Here is a 17,500-nt window from a genome sequence, read left to right as displayed (position 1 = left end):
GGTGTTGGAGGCGGAGCTGTGTGAGTAGGCTATGAGGAGTCAAGTGAGCGTTTTTTTAATATTACCGTTTCTTGATTCAAAGCAATATTTTTCTTTTGGTTGCCAATGCGCGACCCCAACGGCACCTTCCCGCGACCCATAGTTTGAGAACCGCTGCACTAGAGGCACCATGGCAGTATCATATTATTTAGATCCTTCCACTCATCCACCAAACACCCCAGCCATGCCCTCCTCCGTCTGCTAGGACAATGGACAATACTTGAACTGAACTTATGCTCATGCTCAGCACAATACCCCCCCCCCCCCCCCCCCCCCACCCACACACACACACACACACACACACACCAGTATTATATAGACAACAATCTCTCTCTCTCCCCCAAGTGCAATGCAGACAATGACACTGTGTGTCTATGAGTGCAATGTGTGTCTACTATGATCAGCACTCAATGCCTCCATAAGAAATCATGCTACTGTACATAGGCGGATTAGGAAGAAACGGGCCCCTGGGCCGAGACACGCAAAAGGCCCCCCCTCCCCCTTCCGTGGGTGCACGCGCGCGCAGCGTGCGTGCACGCACCCCCCTCCCGCGCAAAGCGCGCGCGCAAAATTTTTGCGGTTAAATCTCGGTTAATAATGGAAATTAATAGGGTTTTTTTCGGTTAAAAACGTCTGTGCACGGCGGCAGATAGGCTAATATAATGCATGTTTTACCTATAACTTAAATACAAAGAAATTGTTCGGTTATATTGCGGTTAATAAGGGAAATTATTAGTTTTTTTTATGTTAAAATTGTTAAAAAAATATGTTAACTTTTTTTTTATAAAAAAAAAAAAAAGGCTCAAGCTCAGGGGCCCCCCTAGCTCAGGGGCCCCTGGGCCTGGGCCCAGTCGGCCCGTTGGGTAATCCTCCTCTGCTACTGTACTGTTACTGTGGTTTATATTTTTTGGCTGGTACGGCCTTTCATTGCTTGAGTATTGTAGGTTGAATTGTCTATTTATTCTGTCTTATTCCTGTGGATATCCTTTTATATATTAAGGGAGTTGTACATGCTTATTTCATTGCACACGGAAAGACAATTGTCTGACAGTTTCTACCTGCTGTTGTACATGTGTAAAGTGTGTTGATTATAATGTGCTCAGTGGTTCCTTAATAAAAATAGAAGAATAACACTACATAAACAAGAGATGTATTATGCTGTAGGACTGTGTTAAAGACGCACTGAAGTGACATTTTCGGGCATTTTATTTTGAAGGTTCAGCCTGAAACGTCGGCTCAACGACTCTAAACCAATCAGAAGGTCCCATCCCTTCAGGCTATGGGATGTTGGATCTCAATCACTTCAGCTGTGCAACACGCCTAGTGTTTGTTTACAAGTGAGAGAGAGACGGCCAGTGAAGCACGTTTGCTACTACCTGGCTTATTTCTAACCTATAATGTTTTCAGATACATATTTTAGTGTGCAGATGAAGTTTAAAATGAGTAATACACTCATCTTCAATGAGATTCAAAACGGAGTATCTCTGTAATTAAAATCAGCTGTGTTTGAAGAACGTGCAGCTATGGGAATCAAACAGGTGCATGTAATCAAGATTCATTTATTTTCATGAAGGCTGCGTTATGTCATCACGCAGCACGTTTTCGTTTACAGGAAGTAATTAAGATTGGCTTTTTAGGGACTTTAGATGTCTAAAAATACACAAAAAATGTTTTTTTTTTTCATTTTTTTGGGCATCTATTGTTAGGTATGCCCATATGATGACCACGGATATGCTCTAAAAGTGTGAAAAACATATTTTTCATTTCACTACACCTTTAAGGGCATGTTCCAAACTATCCCTCTGTTTCTAGTTTCGATTGATTTCTACTCATTACTCAAATTGACTGTCTGTCTGTCTGTCTGTCTCTCTCTTTCTCCCATCCATCTATCCCTCCATCCATCCCTCCTCAGGCTTGCCTCAGATGGCCCCTCTAAGCCCTGGGGTCCTGGATCTGGTCCTTCATCTACTCCTCTCCCCAGTGCTGGCACACCTGACTCTCAACAAGGGACCAGAGGTACAGTAAGAACACTGTCCCATCTGCAGACTGGTCACACCCGTTTATTTATTTACTCCATTCATTTCCTCTCTTTTTTTCCTCAGGCTTTCTGAATGGAGCTGCAAGTGCCAATAATACCAAGACAGAGTCAAAGTCCTCCAAGGTGGCTATGTATTCCATATCTCACTGGGAAAATATGTGTGATTGGCGTTGCCTGCGCACACATGTATTTAGATAAATATTAGATAAAACGTTTCAACAGTCCAAGTGAACATGTACCGTATCTGATCAGTTTTATCAACCCCTCTATAATCGGTTACGTAATCCTTGGCTCTACACTACTGTACATCTTGATTGGATTGTGTTTTTTAAGTATTTGTCCCCCATGGTGTGTGTGTGTGTGTGTGTGTGTGTGTGTGTGTGTGTGTGTGTGTGTGTGTGTGTGTGTGTGTGTGTGTGTGTGTGTGTGTGTGTGTGTGTGTGTGTGTGTGTGCAGCATAAGCCAGACTACATCCCCAAGGACAATATTCTGAAGGAGTTGCAGGAGATTGAAGACAATCTCAACGAGTTGGAGAAGAGGGGAGTGGATCTGGAGAAGCGCCTTCGGGACAGTGAAGAAGGTGGACCCTCCCCCCCACACACACACACACACACACACACACACACACACACACACACACACACACACGTACACACGTACAGTAATACACCCCTTTACACAGTATATGCTGGGCTGGCAATGTCAACTAAGGTTCATAATCAAAACAGGGCCATGAGAAGATCCTTGACCAGTAATCCTTCCATAATCTGCATCTGTTTCTAACACGTTACATTTCAATTTGATTGTTGGGGGCCAAGCACATAGTGCTAATGGTCTGCTATTGTTTCTCTATTGCCGTATTAGCCTAACCATGCTGTCGGTTTTTACTAAACTCGGCAATATGGTAGAGGGCTATGTCAAATGCCTTACCTTATGCAGGCTTCATTTAAATTGCCGCGCACAAATCATGACCGTATTAATTAATGCATGCACACTTTTTAAAGATAACATGAAATGCTACTTTCAGGGTATTTATTTTCAATGTATGACACATTTCCTTGCAAAAATAACCGATCTACAAGCTCACAACTTTTTGGATAGCAACGCGTTGTGAGCTTGTAGCTCGGCTATTTTCACTAATTTCGGTTCCGAGGAGACATCAAATTTCTCTATTGGTAAATGGTTTGTGAACCACTGATCTAGAGTAGTGTTGGTGAAACGGGGGCTTGTTTCATGACAGAAGGCAAGAGTTTATGCTCTTCAACAGACACCATCAGGTTGGCCAAAGCTCTAGCTCAATTGGTAGTGTGACAGCATGTGAGTCTGAAGGTCAAGGGTCCGAGTCCTGTCACCGGCCATGGGTTGAGGTGTCCATGAGTGGGGTTCCTAACCCCTAATTGCTCCCTTGAGTGCTAAATATGACCACCTCAGCTGGGTCAAGCTGAAAAGTAGTTTCCCCTGTTGGAATCATTTAAGGTCTTTATTAGGGGGCCAAGCACTTAGTGCCGTGGTCCCCAATTGTTTTCCTTGGTTTTATTATTATTCTGCCGTTTTTCGCATATTTCACAGTATTAGCCTAACCATGCAGTCTGTTTTTACGAATGGTAGAGGGCCATGTCAAATGACAAAGACACGAAACCCACAATCATTGGCCAAAGCGTGGCGCTATAGCAATCAATTGAAAATGCAAACTTTGAACAGGCATAGCTCATGAACCGTTTGACCGACAACAATAAAACTTCAATACACATATGCGTCTCTTATTGACCAATTATTTGTTTACTAACATTGAGCCTGGACGCACAGGTGATTGTTTCACGCAATCAATTCCCAACCTGTTTCGGGGTGCACTGGTTTCAGCACACCCCAACCCCCTCTTGTGTGTGTTGGCTAGTGAGACGCGTCCTAACGAGACCTGATATAATGGGTTTCGTTGCGCGCATACTGGCTGCACGCAGCCAGTATGACGTCGTCTGTTAAGGGGTCTATAGGGAACAAATGTGGTGCTGTGACCTATGACATCGGACCCTTAGATCTCCCACCATTTTGAATTATATGAAAAAGAGTTCAAATGTATTTACTCCTGGGATTTTTTATCAAAATGCACAAAGCTTTCTATGTCATTGTAAAGGGGAGCTTGCTCTCAATTGATGTTTGTTGTCAAATAAAGATTGTATCAATGTGTGTGTGTGTGCGTGTGTGTGTGTGTGTGTGTGTCAGAGGGAGAAGAGGATTCTGATGCGCTGATGGTTGAATGGTTCACCTTGATCAGGAACAAGCAGCAGGCCATGCGCCGTGAGTCAGAACTGGTCCACATGTAAGTATAATCATGAACTGGTACTGACCATTCTGTGGAACATTGAAGTAATGTTGTTCATCACCTCCCTCGACAACAAATGATAAGGTGTTCAGTTAATCCTGTGAAGTACTCATCCTGTGAAGTGCTTAGTTCCAAACTTTGTGTGCTCTACTGACAGGAGGAGCTTAGAGAATCAAGAATGGGTGCAGAGTACAGACTGACAGCCAACAGTCTTAAGAAACAATCCGCACTCGCAGAAAAAGTTTTAAAATCATAAATGTTTTCCGCAGCAGCAGTCTACTGAACGGACACAGGCATGAGGGGCCTAAACGCGTCTGTTCATTAGACTGCTGCCTGCCGTGAATTAAATACGCTTAAAACTTTATCTTTGAGTTGTTTCTAAAGCCCCATTCGCACGGGACTAATAGTTGGCTTTAAGCTTATAAGTAGCCAAAGGGGGAAACCTGTTTTTTGTGTCCAACATTGTACGGTTTAGCTGTGACTACCCCCCCCCCCCCCATTTAGTTTTGTTGCTTTTTACCCCGGCTTCCCTCCCTGGAACATTGTGTTCGTATAGACGCTTGACAAAGCTGAATGCCACCCAAGCTCCTATGTGCTCCACCTTTTTATATATGCATTTTGAGAATTCTCTATCTCTCTCTCCTGTGTTTTGGGGCGTGTAGAGCGAAAAACCAGGACTTAGAGGAACATCAGCCCACTGTTGAACAGGAGCTCAGAAGACTGATGGAGAAACCAGGTGAAGAGACACATATATTTACATGAATCAACATGCATGGATCGGACGGCGACACAGAACATTTATCAAATTACATATCGTCGTTGCTGTTGGGCAGAAACCTCTTATCTCCATATTTTAACTCATTCAGTGCCAATTAAATAAAAAAAGAATTGCGAACTGTGCCAGCAATTTTTCAATTTTCTTATACCTTTTTCAAGTAGTCACAGAATATTTATCTCCAGTATAATCGATCCCCTGATGGGTGCTAATCACTGAGGGTTGCACTGTGTGGTTTCACAAATGTCAACGAGGTCATTGGACCTTGTTGACATTAATTGTCTGCCTTTTGAAAATAACATAATAACATTGAAAAATACATAGTAAAAGAAAAGTGCTCAGGAGCCGAGATACAGCCTTTTTCAGTAATAAGTTAAACAAGAAGTGAATGGAGCAGCAAATCTTCAAATGATGAAGGGTTCTGAAAGTTTTTTTCCATTCCACACGTCAAACACGTCAATGGCACGTTGCGCCATTGTGGTAAAACACGTGAAACACGTGGCACCCAATGAGTTGTGTTTTTTCTTTACCCGACTTGATCATACTACAGCGTCACACAAAAGCATCAAAAGTAGCAAATCTGCAAGCTGCGAGCTTGTCGATCTGCTACTTTTGCTATTTTCTGAAATTGAATCCTGAAACAGTTTTGGACATATGAGGTTTCCACCCGACAGAGACGATGTATAATCAGTTTAACATGTGTTATGTAACCATAATGTGAATGCTGTTTTCCCCTCCAATTTATAAAATGAATATATGTTTTTGACTGCTGGTGTCTGTTTTGGGTTAACAGATAATGTGTGATGTGATGAGCATTTACCATAATGTTATGCTTTTATTATCTCATCGTCATCGTCATTATCACCTAAATCTAAATAATCTCTAAATGAATCACATAGATGAATAGAATAATCTGAAGTAAAACCAGATGGGGCCTATATATAGCGTGGGTTCATGTGTATCTCGGACTTCATGTGCTTCATGACCCTCTTATAGACAGACGGCCCTCTTATAGACAGACGGCTTGGCTCTGAAAGAAGCTAGCAGAAGATTCAGGCCTTAGGGGTGGCTGTGAAGTTATGGTAGACAGTCAAACAGTTGAGAAGGTTCCGTATCGATGACATCATCATAAATGCCAAATTTGGACAATCCCAGCCACCTTCCATTATAATATTAATTCAAGTGAAATATTTCCAAAAGGATAGAACACATGTGAAAACAAATTAGTGGGGTTCTACGTTAGCCTAGTGACGGTCAGTAACAAATGGTCAGATGAATGGATTATAAACAGCTGTTGGATGCAGCCCTACAAGGCTAAAATGTTTTCTACATGCAGAACATTTAAAGACATCGTGGGACCGGAGGCGAGTGGAAGAGCTGATGACCAAGCTGATTGAGATCGTCAATGACAGAAATAGCATCGTTGATAATCTGGATGAAGACAGGCTAAGGTGTGTGTGTGTGTGTGTGTGTGTGTGTGTGTGTGAGTGAGAGTAGATCTACAAGTTCCCAAGGCATTGGAGTGTGACCCGTTGACCCCGTGAGCTTGTAGATTCACTTCACTGAAGCACAACTGGGGTATGAATCGGGCTTCATTTGAAATGGGGTGTGTGCATGGTCCAAACCAAAATAAACACATGTGCACAAAGTTTCTAAACGTGTTTTTTTTTTTTTTTATCCCACGATTTTCTAACCCTTTTTTTCACCTGGTGCCAATTTTCTAAGTGATCCTGGGTGCTACACTCCCCCCACAGCCTAGGGAGCCCAGCGGGGAGTTTCCCCGGTAGGACGTAGCGCGCGGAAGGAACACGTTATTCCAACCAGGCATCAGGCGCCCCGGCTGTCATGGGGGAGGCGGTATAGCGACCAGGATTACTACATGTTTTTGTGAGGGTATTAACTACCCTAGGAGACACGGGGAGAACATGCAAACTCCACACAGACTAAATGTGTTTCTTAATGTGGCATTGGCCCACCCGTTTTCAGTCTTGTCTGTGCATGGACTCAGCAAGCTGCTAGAATTGTGTTGGAAGGATACACTATTGTCTATTGGGCCACAACCAGGGGTTTTCACAGAAAGCCCACCCCACAGTGTATTGTTCATTAAATATTCAATAGGTTTGGGCAATCACACTCTCTCCCTGGTTCAATTTGAGCCCAGGAAAATGAACATCACACCCTAATTCAATGACAAGAACCCTGCTCTCACTATGCTAAACTTATTTATGATGGTTCCTTTACTCTGGCACTTAACTGCACCACCCTGTGAGCCTCTCAACCTTACACTACTGATTGAAGTAATCACTAGACTGCTCTAAACCCAGAGCCATAACACCATGATATTCTAATGCATTGTGTGCATTCTTTGTGTGCGTTTGTTCCATCCATGAGCATATTAATTGTAACGTGCTCTTTACTTTTCTCAGGGAGGAAGAGGAGGACGAGCAGCTAAACCAGATGATGCAGACTTTCGGTGAGTGTCAACGCCCCACGGCCATTTTGTCCACTAGGCATCGCAACCTCTCTGTCACCTCCGCTTAGTAGGCTTCGGATATATATCGTTGCTGTCGGTCAGAAACCTCGTATCTCCATATTTCAACTTTTTATGTTTTTCGGTAAAGTAATGCCCTACTTAGTCATAAACAAGTGTCGCACAAAAGTGAAAACAGCAGATCTACAAGCTCACAACGTGTCGCATCGCGTCGCTTTGTGAGCTTCGGCTATTTTCACTATCTAAATCTAAAACAAATGACATTAATAAAAAAGGGAACGGTTTTGGACATACAAGGTTTCCACCGACAGCGACAATATCCAATTTACTGCTGGACTTCCATCATGAACCTCTCTAATTGACGCAGATAGAATTCTCCCGTATTCCCGGATTTTAGGAAACGGACATGTTCTGTACGTGTGTGTGTGTGTGTGGGGGTGTGTGTGTAGGTGTGTGTTGAAGGTGCTTCGGGGCGATGTTTGCATCTCATTTGATCTAATGACTGCTAATGGAAAAAGCATCAAACAAAAAATGTTACCCCTCTTTTTTGTCAGCTGAGTTCCTATTAGCCAAATGGATAATGTAGCTGGTTAATTTGACCCGCCGATAGAACAGAGTTAAAGCTTCGCCCAATTTGCAATTCATGACTGAGAAAGCAGGGCTGAAATTGAGGAGATTTATTGAGCTCCAGCGTAAGGTCGTTATGTTACCACGAGTGAACGTCGACCGCAGGCTAAAGAATAGCCATTTAGATTTAATGTATTCAAAAAGTTAATATAAAAGTTTCACAGTTCATTCCCACTCAGGCAACTGATTTCATAGTTTATACTATATATATATATATATATATATATATATATATATATATATATATATATATATATATATATATATATATATATATATATATATTATTTTATTTTTTTTATATTATTTTTGCTTAGTTCTTACGGTTTCCGTAGAACCTTCTCTATTTGCTTGCTTTCGCTTGTGCATTGATTACTGGCTTGCACATACAGCAGATCATTTGAAGGTGATGATGGGTGTTCTTGACTTCGATAGCCATTTTTGTCTCATCTCTAATTTTGTATCATCTTGTATCGCCCCCTATCAACTCCCCTAATACCCCCCCTGCCCTAACCCACCCTCCGTTGTCAGACCTAAAGAAAGACAAGCCGAAGAAAAAATCTCCGTTCAAGTTGTTTGCCTGGGGGAACAAGAAGGAGGGATGATACCAAGGGAAACAAACAAACTCTGGGAAACAAACACACGTGTGACTGCTGCTTTTAATGATGTTTTTTCGCTGCTCTTTCTTTGTGTGGTCTTCTTAACCCATTCAATCCGGGAACGCATCTCTCGTCATTTAAGATTTCTTTGGCTATTCAAAAATAGCAGCAAAAATAGCGCAGCACTCGATGCTGCGCTATGAGCTTGTATATCTGCTATTTTTGAATAGCCAAAGAAATCTAAAATGACAAGAGATGCGTTCCCGGATTGAATGGGTTTAATGCCAGTTGGCCTGTGATTCATGGTACACTATGTCAATGATCCTATACTCCATGTTTGGAGCTCCATGTCAGGTGCGCAACTGCACATACGTGTGTGTGTGTGTGTGTGTCTGTGTGTGTGTGTGTGTGTGTGTGTGTGTGTGTGTGTGTGTGTGTGTGTGTGTGTGTGTGTGTGTGTGTGTGTGTGTGTGTGTGTGTGTGTGTGTGTGTGTGTGTGTGTGTGTGTGTGTGTGTGTGTGTGTGTGACGTGTCATTTTTTCCAGTGCCTTGAGGAAAAGTGCCCTTCCCTCTGTCTATTTCATCATTCAGGATCAACCTGGCCCACAACACACACCGCGACGCATATACATATATAATGTTGAGAGGTTAATGACTCACCAGTATTAGCAGTGATGTGACTGATTCAATACCCCAGTTGTTAGTTTAATCCTCTTCTAATCTTAATCCCTCTATTTAACACCCACACACACATACACACACAGACACACACACTCATACACACACACAAAACTGCCCAAAACCCATCACTTGCGCGGCTTATTGAAATGTTGTGTGTATACAGTACACTTGTGACTATGAGCCCTGGAGAACACGACTCGTGTTGATACTCTCTGTAGATCTGACCATGTTTTATTCTGCGCTTCTTGTGAATGTGTAACTTCCAGTTCCAGGTCATGACCCTGTCATACTCTTTAAAAAGATGTGTGTGTATTTATATATACATGCCCTCAGGCCTGTGGGGTCTAATTTACACTTTTTAAGAGACAGCTAATCTATATAGAGTAAGGATTACATACATAATTACACAAACTAGTTGATTTGTTTACACCAAAACATTTAATTTATTGTTGCGCTATTAACTATTTCGGTTGATATAATAACATGCCATTTGTTAAATTACCATCATAGAACAGTTTTCACGGATTGCTATCTTCTCCAGATCTGCTTTGATATTTCAATTTGACAAGATTCTTGGACCCCCTCATCAACACACACACACACACACACACACACACACACACACGCAATGATTCCTTTTATTACTATCTGTATACAATATTCTATTTAATTGAACGCAGGGCATTGGACTGTATACTCGTAATTTACTTTTAACTGCATTCCTGCTACTCCTGCGTTAGATACAGTGATCATTTTAGTTTTATTGTTAGGAAAACAGTGGAGGGGTATGTTTGTTCTTTGTATGGTGTGTGTGACTGAGTCTTTTAATTAAGAATAAGTTTGGTCGATTGCATAAATATTCAGTCTCCCAGCGTGAGTGAGCTGTGTTCAATATTGTTGCTGCCGGGTCAGAAACCTTGTTCAACTTTTCTTTTTACCGATCTACAAGCTCACAACGTGTCACATTTGTTGTGAGCTTGTAGATTGGCTTGTTTTTTGTTGCTATTTTTGAAAATATTTATAGTGAAAATGAAAGTGGTTAAGTGTGTCTGTGGGTTTTATAAATAATGATTTAACCAGAGAAAAGTATTAGTGAAGAGCTTGTGACTAAATACTAACCAACACTGGATCCATTGGAACGGAGGTTATTATTTTTCATTTCCTGTAAAGTAACCGTTTTGGAGATGCAAGGTTTCCACCCGACCGCAACGATATGCAAGACAAGTGCGCTGTATGTTAACCTATGCTTAACCCATTAAGACCTGAGGCCCATTCTACAAATGCCCTCTGAATCAGTGGTTCTCAAACTTTGTCATGCCAAGGACCCCCAAATTGGTATATATTTGACCGTGGACCCCATCTGAAAATGTTTTGTTCAAGGGACCCCCAGAAACACTTTCAAGATTTTAAAAAAAATAGCAGATGTACAAGCTCTCAGCACGGCACGAAGTGACGCACGGATGGCTTGTAGATCTGCTTTTTTTTTTGAATAGCCATCACTAAAATCTAAAATGACTAAAAAAGCTTTCCTGGTTTTAATGGGTTAATTCATACACACCGTCGTAAGATGGTGTCGCATGCTAGAATTTGCAGATCTACAAGCCCAATGCGCTGTGAGCTTGTAGATCGTCTATTTTCAGCACACAATACCGTCACATGGCGAAGTATACTGTAAATCAGGCTTGAGTCTTAGCGGCACAAGGGCCAAACTGATATATGTGCTTTCATGCATTCTATGAACTGTAAAAGCACTTTTTTAGAAAGAGAAAGTTCATTAATGGGAGATTATTGTTGTAGTTGTTGTTGTTTTTTACTATATGGTAGGATTGTACATGATGTTATGTGCGTGTCAGAGCTTGTATCTGCTGTTTCATAAACACTGAACTGCCCGTGGTGTGACCAAACTACAATTTGGACACACTAGCCTTACCATGCATACATGTTATCATTTAAATCTTGAATTTTGGCACTGTGACTTTTGTTTGCTTTTTTGGGAAATAATATTATTAAATGTAATTATGCTAAGAAAGGTTACTTTCTTCACTACATTGACATTTGTTTATGACTGAAATCATACCTTAAACATAGTTGCATCCTTAAAGGAAGTAGTTCACCCCAAAAATGACTTATTTTCAATCAATTACACATCCCATGAAGTCTTGAATTCGTAGATTGTTTTGTTTCTGTCACATACCTAAGCCAATACCAGGTCATCAGTCGCCGGTCATCAAATTATTGTCTCAGGAATGCGACAAAAGTCTTTGGGTGAACTACTACTACTTTAAAGATAATACATTTTCCTCGATTGCCAGCAACCCTTTTGTATTTTATATGAATCTCCTGTTAAGTCATCGCAGAAATTATATTTGACATATTATATGACTGGATGTGTATCATATGCAGTATTTGAAGTTCAGATCCAGGACACAAGAAAAAAACATCCGCACAATTCTCCCAATTAAACTAGTTCATGTTATTGCACAATGTTTAGACCTGAAACGGTCTTCTTCAGGTACATATACAGGAGATGCACAATACATGAATCTGAGTTTCATTTGATGCATGCATAGTATCCTGATGCTTAATTCATACCCTGAACCAAGAGACTGAATGATGTCCGTCAACGAGGCTGTGTTGGATGCATTGCAGCCATGAGGCATTTCCACCATATTAACACCAGGGGGTAGCATGCATCTTTCACCTTCACCTTGTGTGTCTATTTTCTATAGTAGACATACACCATGGAGCAGCCACAATAGCATCAAGACAAAAACTTTATTTGGAATAAAACATTTTAATAAAAAAGTATTCTGAATGTTTTGGACTATTTTCAGCTATTCTTGAATTGAATTGAAGCTACACATAGCTGTTCAAAGCCCCCCTTGCCCCCCATGTGTTGGCTGCTGGCATTAGCCTACAGCAGTGGTTTTCAACCTTTTTCATACCAAGGACCCCTAAATTGATATACATTTGGCCGCGGACCACCATTTGAAAATGTTTTGTGCCAGGGACCCCCAGAAGCAAAGATATCAGTTCATTTTTGCTTTAAAAAATATATATATATTCAAAGATATGCACACTTTTTCAAGGTTTTTCAAAAATAGCAGATCTACAAGCTCATAGCGCGGCACTCGGTGCCGCGCTATGAGCTTGTATATCTGCTATTTTTGAATAGCCAAAGCTAAGTGGTTAAAAATTATTGTGACACTATTAACTAATTTCGCTGGGGACCCCCTGCTACTCCCTCAAGGACCACTGGTGGTCCCCGGACCACTGGTTGAAAACCACTGGCCTACAGGATTCTTCAATGAAAGTGAGCACTTCCCTCTCCGTCATTTCCTGCAGCACCATGAAGGTGGGGAGTCATTACGTACTGTATGTAGAGCATATACAGAGAAACTGTGTTTGGACAAGGAAAAAGTCTGCAAAAGCACCCTCATGTCCGCCACTATGGGAAGTTTCTACTGCCACAAAAGCACGACAACAGGCCTTTGGAGTGACGGGGTCACAGCGCAAAGACATTACAGGAATTCTCCTCACTGTGATAAAATATCCATTTAATGGAAGAGGGAGAGAAAGCGGAGAAATAAAAACCGAGGGGGGTGGGAAATTGACTTTTAGCTTCTGGTTGTTTTTATCTGTTGGTGTGAAAATACAAGCCTCTGTAACTTCATCCCCTCCAAAGGCAACATCGGTTCCTGTTGTTACGTGTGAAAGCATTTGTTGATTCCCTCCTCATACGGTAATAAACTGTTCCATCGCTGCTCCGCTGCCGCGTGTCTGAATCAATCACATCTCATCCTAACTGGAACGCGAGTGTTTATCTTTTTTGGGGGGGTTGAAAATGTGTTTTTAGAAGGTGACTCAGTAAGGTACATTTATAATGACGGAGAGAGTGCAACCTCAGTGCTCAACCGACTGCAATTATACCCTTGAGGTGGTTCATTTACATAACACAGTACACACATTCATAGGGGTCTTTAACCAGTTTAGTGGGTTTTAGTGCAGCTAGCTGCCCTAGTCTGTGAGTAATGTGATTGAACCATGGTCTCTTTATGTTTTTTTTTTGACAGAAGCGGAGCTCTATCCATGTTAAACAGTCTGATCTCCCATGTTTTCCAGTCCAACTCGCTGTTATTGTTGCTGGACACACTTTCATCCTCTTTTCTTCCCTCTTTCATGGTCATGAGAGAAGCTGCATCCACAATTACACCGTCTCCTTCCTCTTTTCCATTTCTCTTTGTCCTGCTATCTTTTTCTTTCTCTCACTCTTTCTCTATCTCCGTTGCGCACATGAATTCTGTCCTGTGACGCTAAAACTGGGATGCTAACAAAATGCCAATGTCTCACTTTAGCTCTGTACATGGGGGATTATGAGTATTGCCTCCGTATTTGCATTGGCACAAAACATAACACCAGTAGGCTGCTGGAAAGAAAAATGTTCTGCACATGTTTCGGTGCTACTTCAATGAACACAGTATCTCCTTTGGACTTTTGGGGATATTATAATGAAATGAGCAAAATCAAAGCCTCTTTGAGTCCCCCAGAAATCACATTTTAACTCTATGCCCCATGCCTACATTCAAACGTCGCCACTTCATACAAACATTTTAATAATTGGTGTGTGAGCGAGAGGCAAATTGTATGTAAGATATAACCTTTACAGGTCCATTCTTACACTCTCAATGTTAAATTAACACTCAGGATTCCACTGTGTCTGGGTTTCCATTCAGAACGCAGTCTTTGATCCCCTAAGTCAGGCTAAGTTTATTGTAGGTTCCTGTATTTCAGCGGGAGCTGCAAGTATGAAATTATCCTCTATAAACGTAACTTTGGTCTGATTACGAGTGAGAAGTGACCTTCCCGTCCGTCTGTGTATGCTGATGGCTTTTGTGAGGTTCTTGTAAAATCAGCGAGTGCTCCTAAAGAGGACCATATAAGAAGGTTTAAAGTACCATAATGTAATTTTGCAGGCCGGTTTACAGGTTAAAACAGCTGTACGTATTCTAGTCTGTGTTTGGATAAGACTCTTTAGGAGGGAGACGCGCGCACGCACACACACACACACACACACACACACACACACACACACACACACACACACACACACACACACACACACACACACACACACAAAGCAGTTTTACCTTGTTAAAACAGACATTGAGAATGAGGTGTAGAAGTGATGACAGATTTATGAATGCTGACAACTCAACACATGTCCAGTAAGAGGTGTGTGTGTGTGTGTGTGTGTGCGTGTGTGTGTGTGGGTGTGTGTCAGAGTGAGAGAAAGAGAGAGAGAACTGATGGGTGCGTGCCATTGTCAAATGTTTTATGTCAGTTCATCACTGCACACCGAAAGTAAAATACAGTAAATGTTCAGAATGCAACTGCTGATTTCTCATTGTGCAAAGGGACTTGTTCTACTGTATCTATCTGTCTATCTGTCTGTCTGTCTACATTGGTCTGTCTGTCTACTCTACATCTATCTGTCTATCTGTCTGTCTGTCTACATTGGTCTGTCTGTCTACTCTACATCTATCTGTCTGTCTGTCTAACAAAGTATAAGTGTGTCTTTGTGACTGTGTTACTGGAAAAGCGATCATAGGCCCGGGATTCCCCCTGTACTGTATGTCGCCCGTGGAAACCCCTTGCATGTGGTCGCGCACACACACACACACACACACACACACACACCTTTGCGACAGGCGGGAAAATCATTTCACCCTTAAGAGAGACAGGATTGTAGTTCAGGTCTCACTCTTTGTGTTTCACAAAGTGTCTGTGACAGAGCGGGAGGTGAAGGGTAATGATTTGTGTGTGTGTGTGTGTGTGTGTGTGTGAGAGAAAGTGTTCATACAGAATAATGGCCTCCATGGATCTGTGATACTGTTATTGTGATCAGAATGAGAGAAAATGGTGTCGGGAACTTAATTAAACATTAAACTATATAAATATTAGCAATTAGCATCCCTTACCATCAATATTATGATCCACATCTCTAGTCTATATATAAAGTACTTGGCACATGTCAATGTTCTATTAAATGGTATTCTTGAAAATCATTGACCCCTAACATTATTCCTTAGGATTTATTTCTAAAGCCAAAATGTAATAATACATCGTAACATATACCAAAACAAATATGAAATGTGGCAAGTAGCAGTTATATGATTATGAGTGTAGCTGTTCCTCGGGCAGACCCTATAGCCAGAGAGGGGTTTTGTGTTATTTTTGTTCGTGTACATGTGTGTGTTTGTGTACCCATATTTACTGTTATTGCGGTGATTGAGTGAAGTGTCAGTGAGAGCTAGTGTCTTTTCGGTTTTTGTGGGGAAAGCTTTTGCTGAAAATAGCCGATCGGCAAGCTTGTCGATCTGCTATTTTCAGTGAAAGCTTTCCCCACAATACTGATGCTGGGGTTTAAGTGGGTAAGGCACAAAGTGAGAGAAGCCCTCGAGTGGCTCTAACTGTCATAAAGAACAGAAAGGTAAAGAGTGTGGAGCGAGAGGAGGGATGAGAGCAGGTGATTTGCTGCTTTAATCCAAATTGAATTACATAGATAACATCTGTCTCTGTTCTACACATCTACTCCTCCTGTCTTGATCCTGTGCTCTTACTGCACCCAGAGAGCTAGTCAAAAGAAGACAATAGCTAACATGTGTGTGTGTGTGTGTGTGTGTGTGTGTGTGTGTGTGTGTACACTGTATATGTACGTATGTGTATAATATTGTTGCTGTTGGGCAGAAACCACATATCTCCATATTTAAACTTTTTATGTTTTTCTTTCGTAAATGAATGTCTTACTCCGTCATACTAAAGTGTCAGACAAAGGTTTCACACTACTAGGACAATGTCTTTTGGGAATACAGAGTATCACTGCAGTACCCATTTTCATAGTACTTGGAGGCCAGTCTATGACGTGAGTACTATGACGATACCCATCGGAACACATTCAGTTACGCAATATATTTTGTGCCCATTGTCACAGTACTTACTGCAGTACCTATTATCATATTAATACTTGCTGGCCAATCACTATGACGACATTTCGATGACATCAGGGAACTCCATACATGGCGGCCATAAAACGGTCACTGACAGACTGAAACAAAAAAAAAAGGCATGGGTTTCCGAGGCTACTGACAGACAGACAGACAGACATGGAGATTTGCGGATTTAAAGATACTGGGACCACGCAAGTCGGAACTATGTAAGTGGGGAACACATGCCCCACCCGGTTATGCTATACCCATTGTACCTGTTGTCAGAGTACTCGCTGTATACCCGTTGTTAGAGTACCCAGTGCGGTACACGTTAGTTACCACAGTATTCATAACATTAGACATTACAATTAATGGATGATTTATAAACAGGCAACAGCCTACTAGGGAACGATGCAAGTTGGGAATGCATGCCCAACCTGTTTATGCAATACCTGTTGTACATGTCAGAGTACCCAGTGCGGTACCCACTACCATACGACCGATTGACTAAATATAAATTAAAACAAATTGATGGATTTGACCTAGACAATCAACTACTTTATGTTTTTGTCATTGTCTCATATTTTCTGGTCACGTCATGTGTTCAATACTGTATATATTGTCTATGTCAGTGGTTCTAAAACATTTTCATGTCAAGGACCCACAAATTGTCACTTAATAGCCTGCGGACCCCCAGTTGAAAAGATATGCCAGGGACCCCCATAAGAGAAGATTTTTACGGCTCTAGCAGTGATTCTCAACCATTTTCATTTCAAGGACCCCCAGTTTGACATGCATTAGGCTACAGACCCCCATTTTATGGCATTTCTATTTCTGGGACCCCAATTTACATTGTAAAATCAATGTTAAAATGGACCTTGTATGGTCCATTTGGTTCCATTTGTATACTGTCAGAGTTATAGACCCATAAGAGTTACTGACCC

At 41.5% G+C, this 17,500-nt stretch overlaps 1 protein-coding gene across 1 annotated transcript in view; it reads left to right on the top strand.

The window, feature by feature from the left end:
- LOC311064858 (MICAL-like protein 2) overlaps positions 1-11,602 on the top strand; it is a 24,956-nt gene extending 13,354 nt beyond the window's left edge. The window contains exons 9-16 of the mRNA XM_084084861.1: positions 1,952-2,055; positions 2,142-2,200; positions 2,534-2,657; positions 4,298-4,394; positions 5,060-5,133; positions 6,509-6,623; positions 7,599-7,645; positions 8,822-11,602. Of these exons, the coding sequence (XP_083940987.1) occupies positions 1,952-2,055; positions 2,142-2,200; positions 2,534-2,657; positions 4,298-4,394; positions 5,060-5,133; positions 6,509-6,623; positions 7,599-7,645; positions 8,822-8,895 (694 nt within the window). The 3' untranslated portion in view covers positions 8,896-11,602. The remainder of the gene's footprint in view (positions 1-1,951; positions 2,056-2,141; positions 2,201-2,533; positions 2,658-4,297; positions 4,395-5,059; positions 5,134-6,508; positions 6,624-7,598; positions 7,646-8,821) is intronic.
- The last annotated feature ends 5,898 nt before the right edge of the window (positions 11,603-17,500 follow it).

The sequence above is a fragment of the Gymnoscopelus microlampas genome (assembly GCF_963454915.1).
Source record: "Gymnoscopelus microlampas genome assembly, chromosome: 2".
NCBI classification, from domain to species: Eukaryota; Metazoa; Chordata; class Actinopteri; order Myctophiformes; family Myctophidae; genus Gymnoscopelus; species Gymnoscopelus microlampas.
This window is presented reverse-complemented; position numbering and strand designations above follow the sequence as displayed.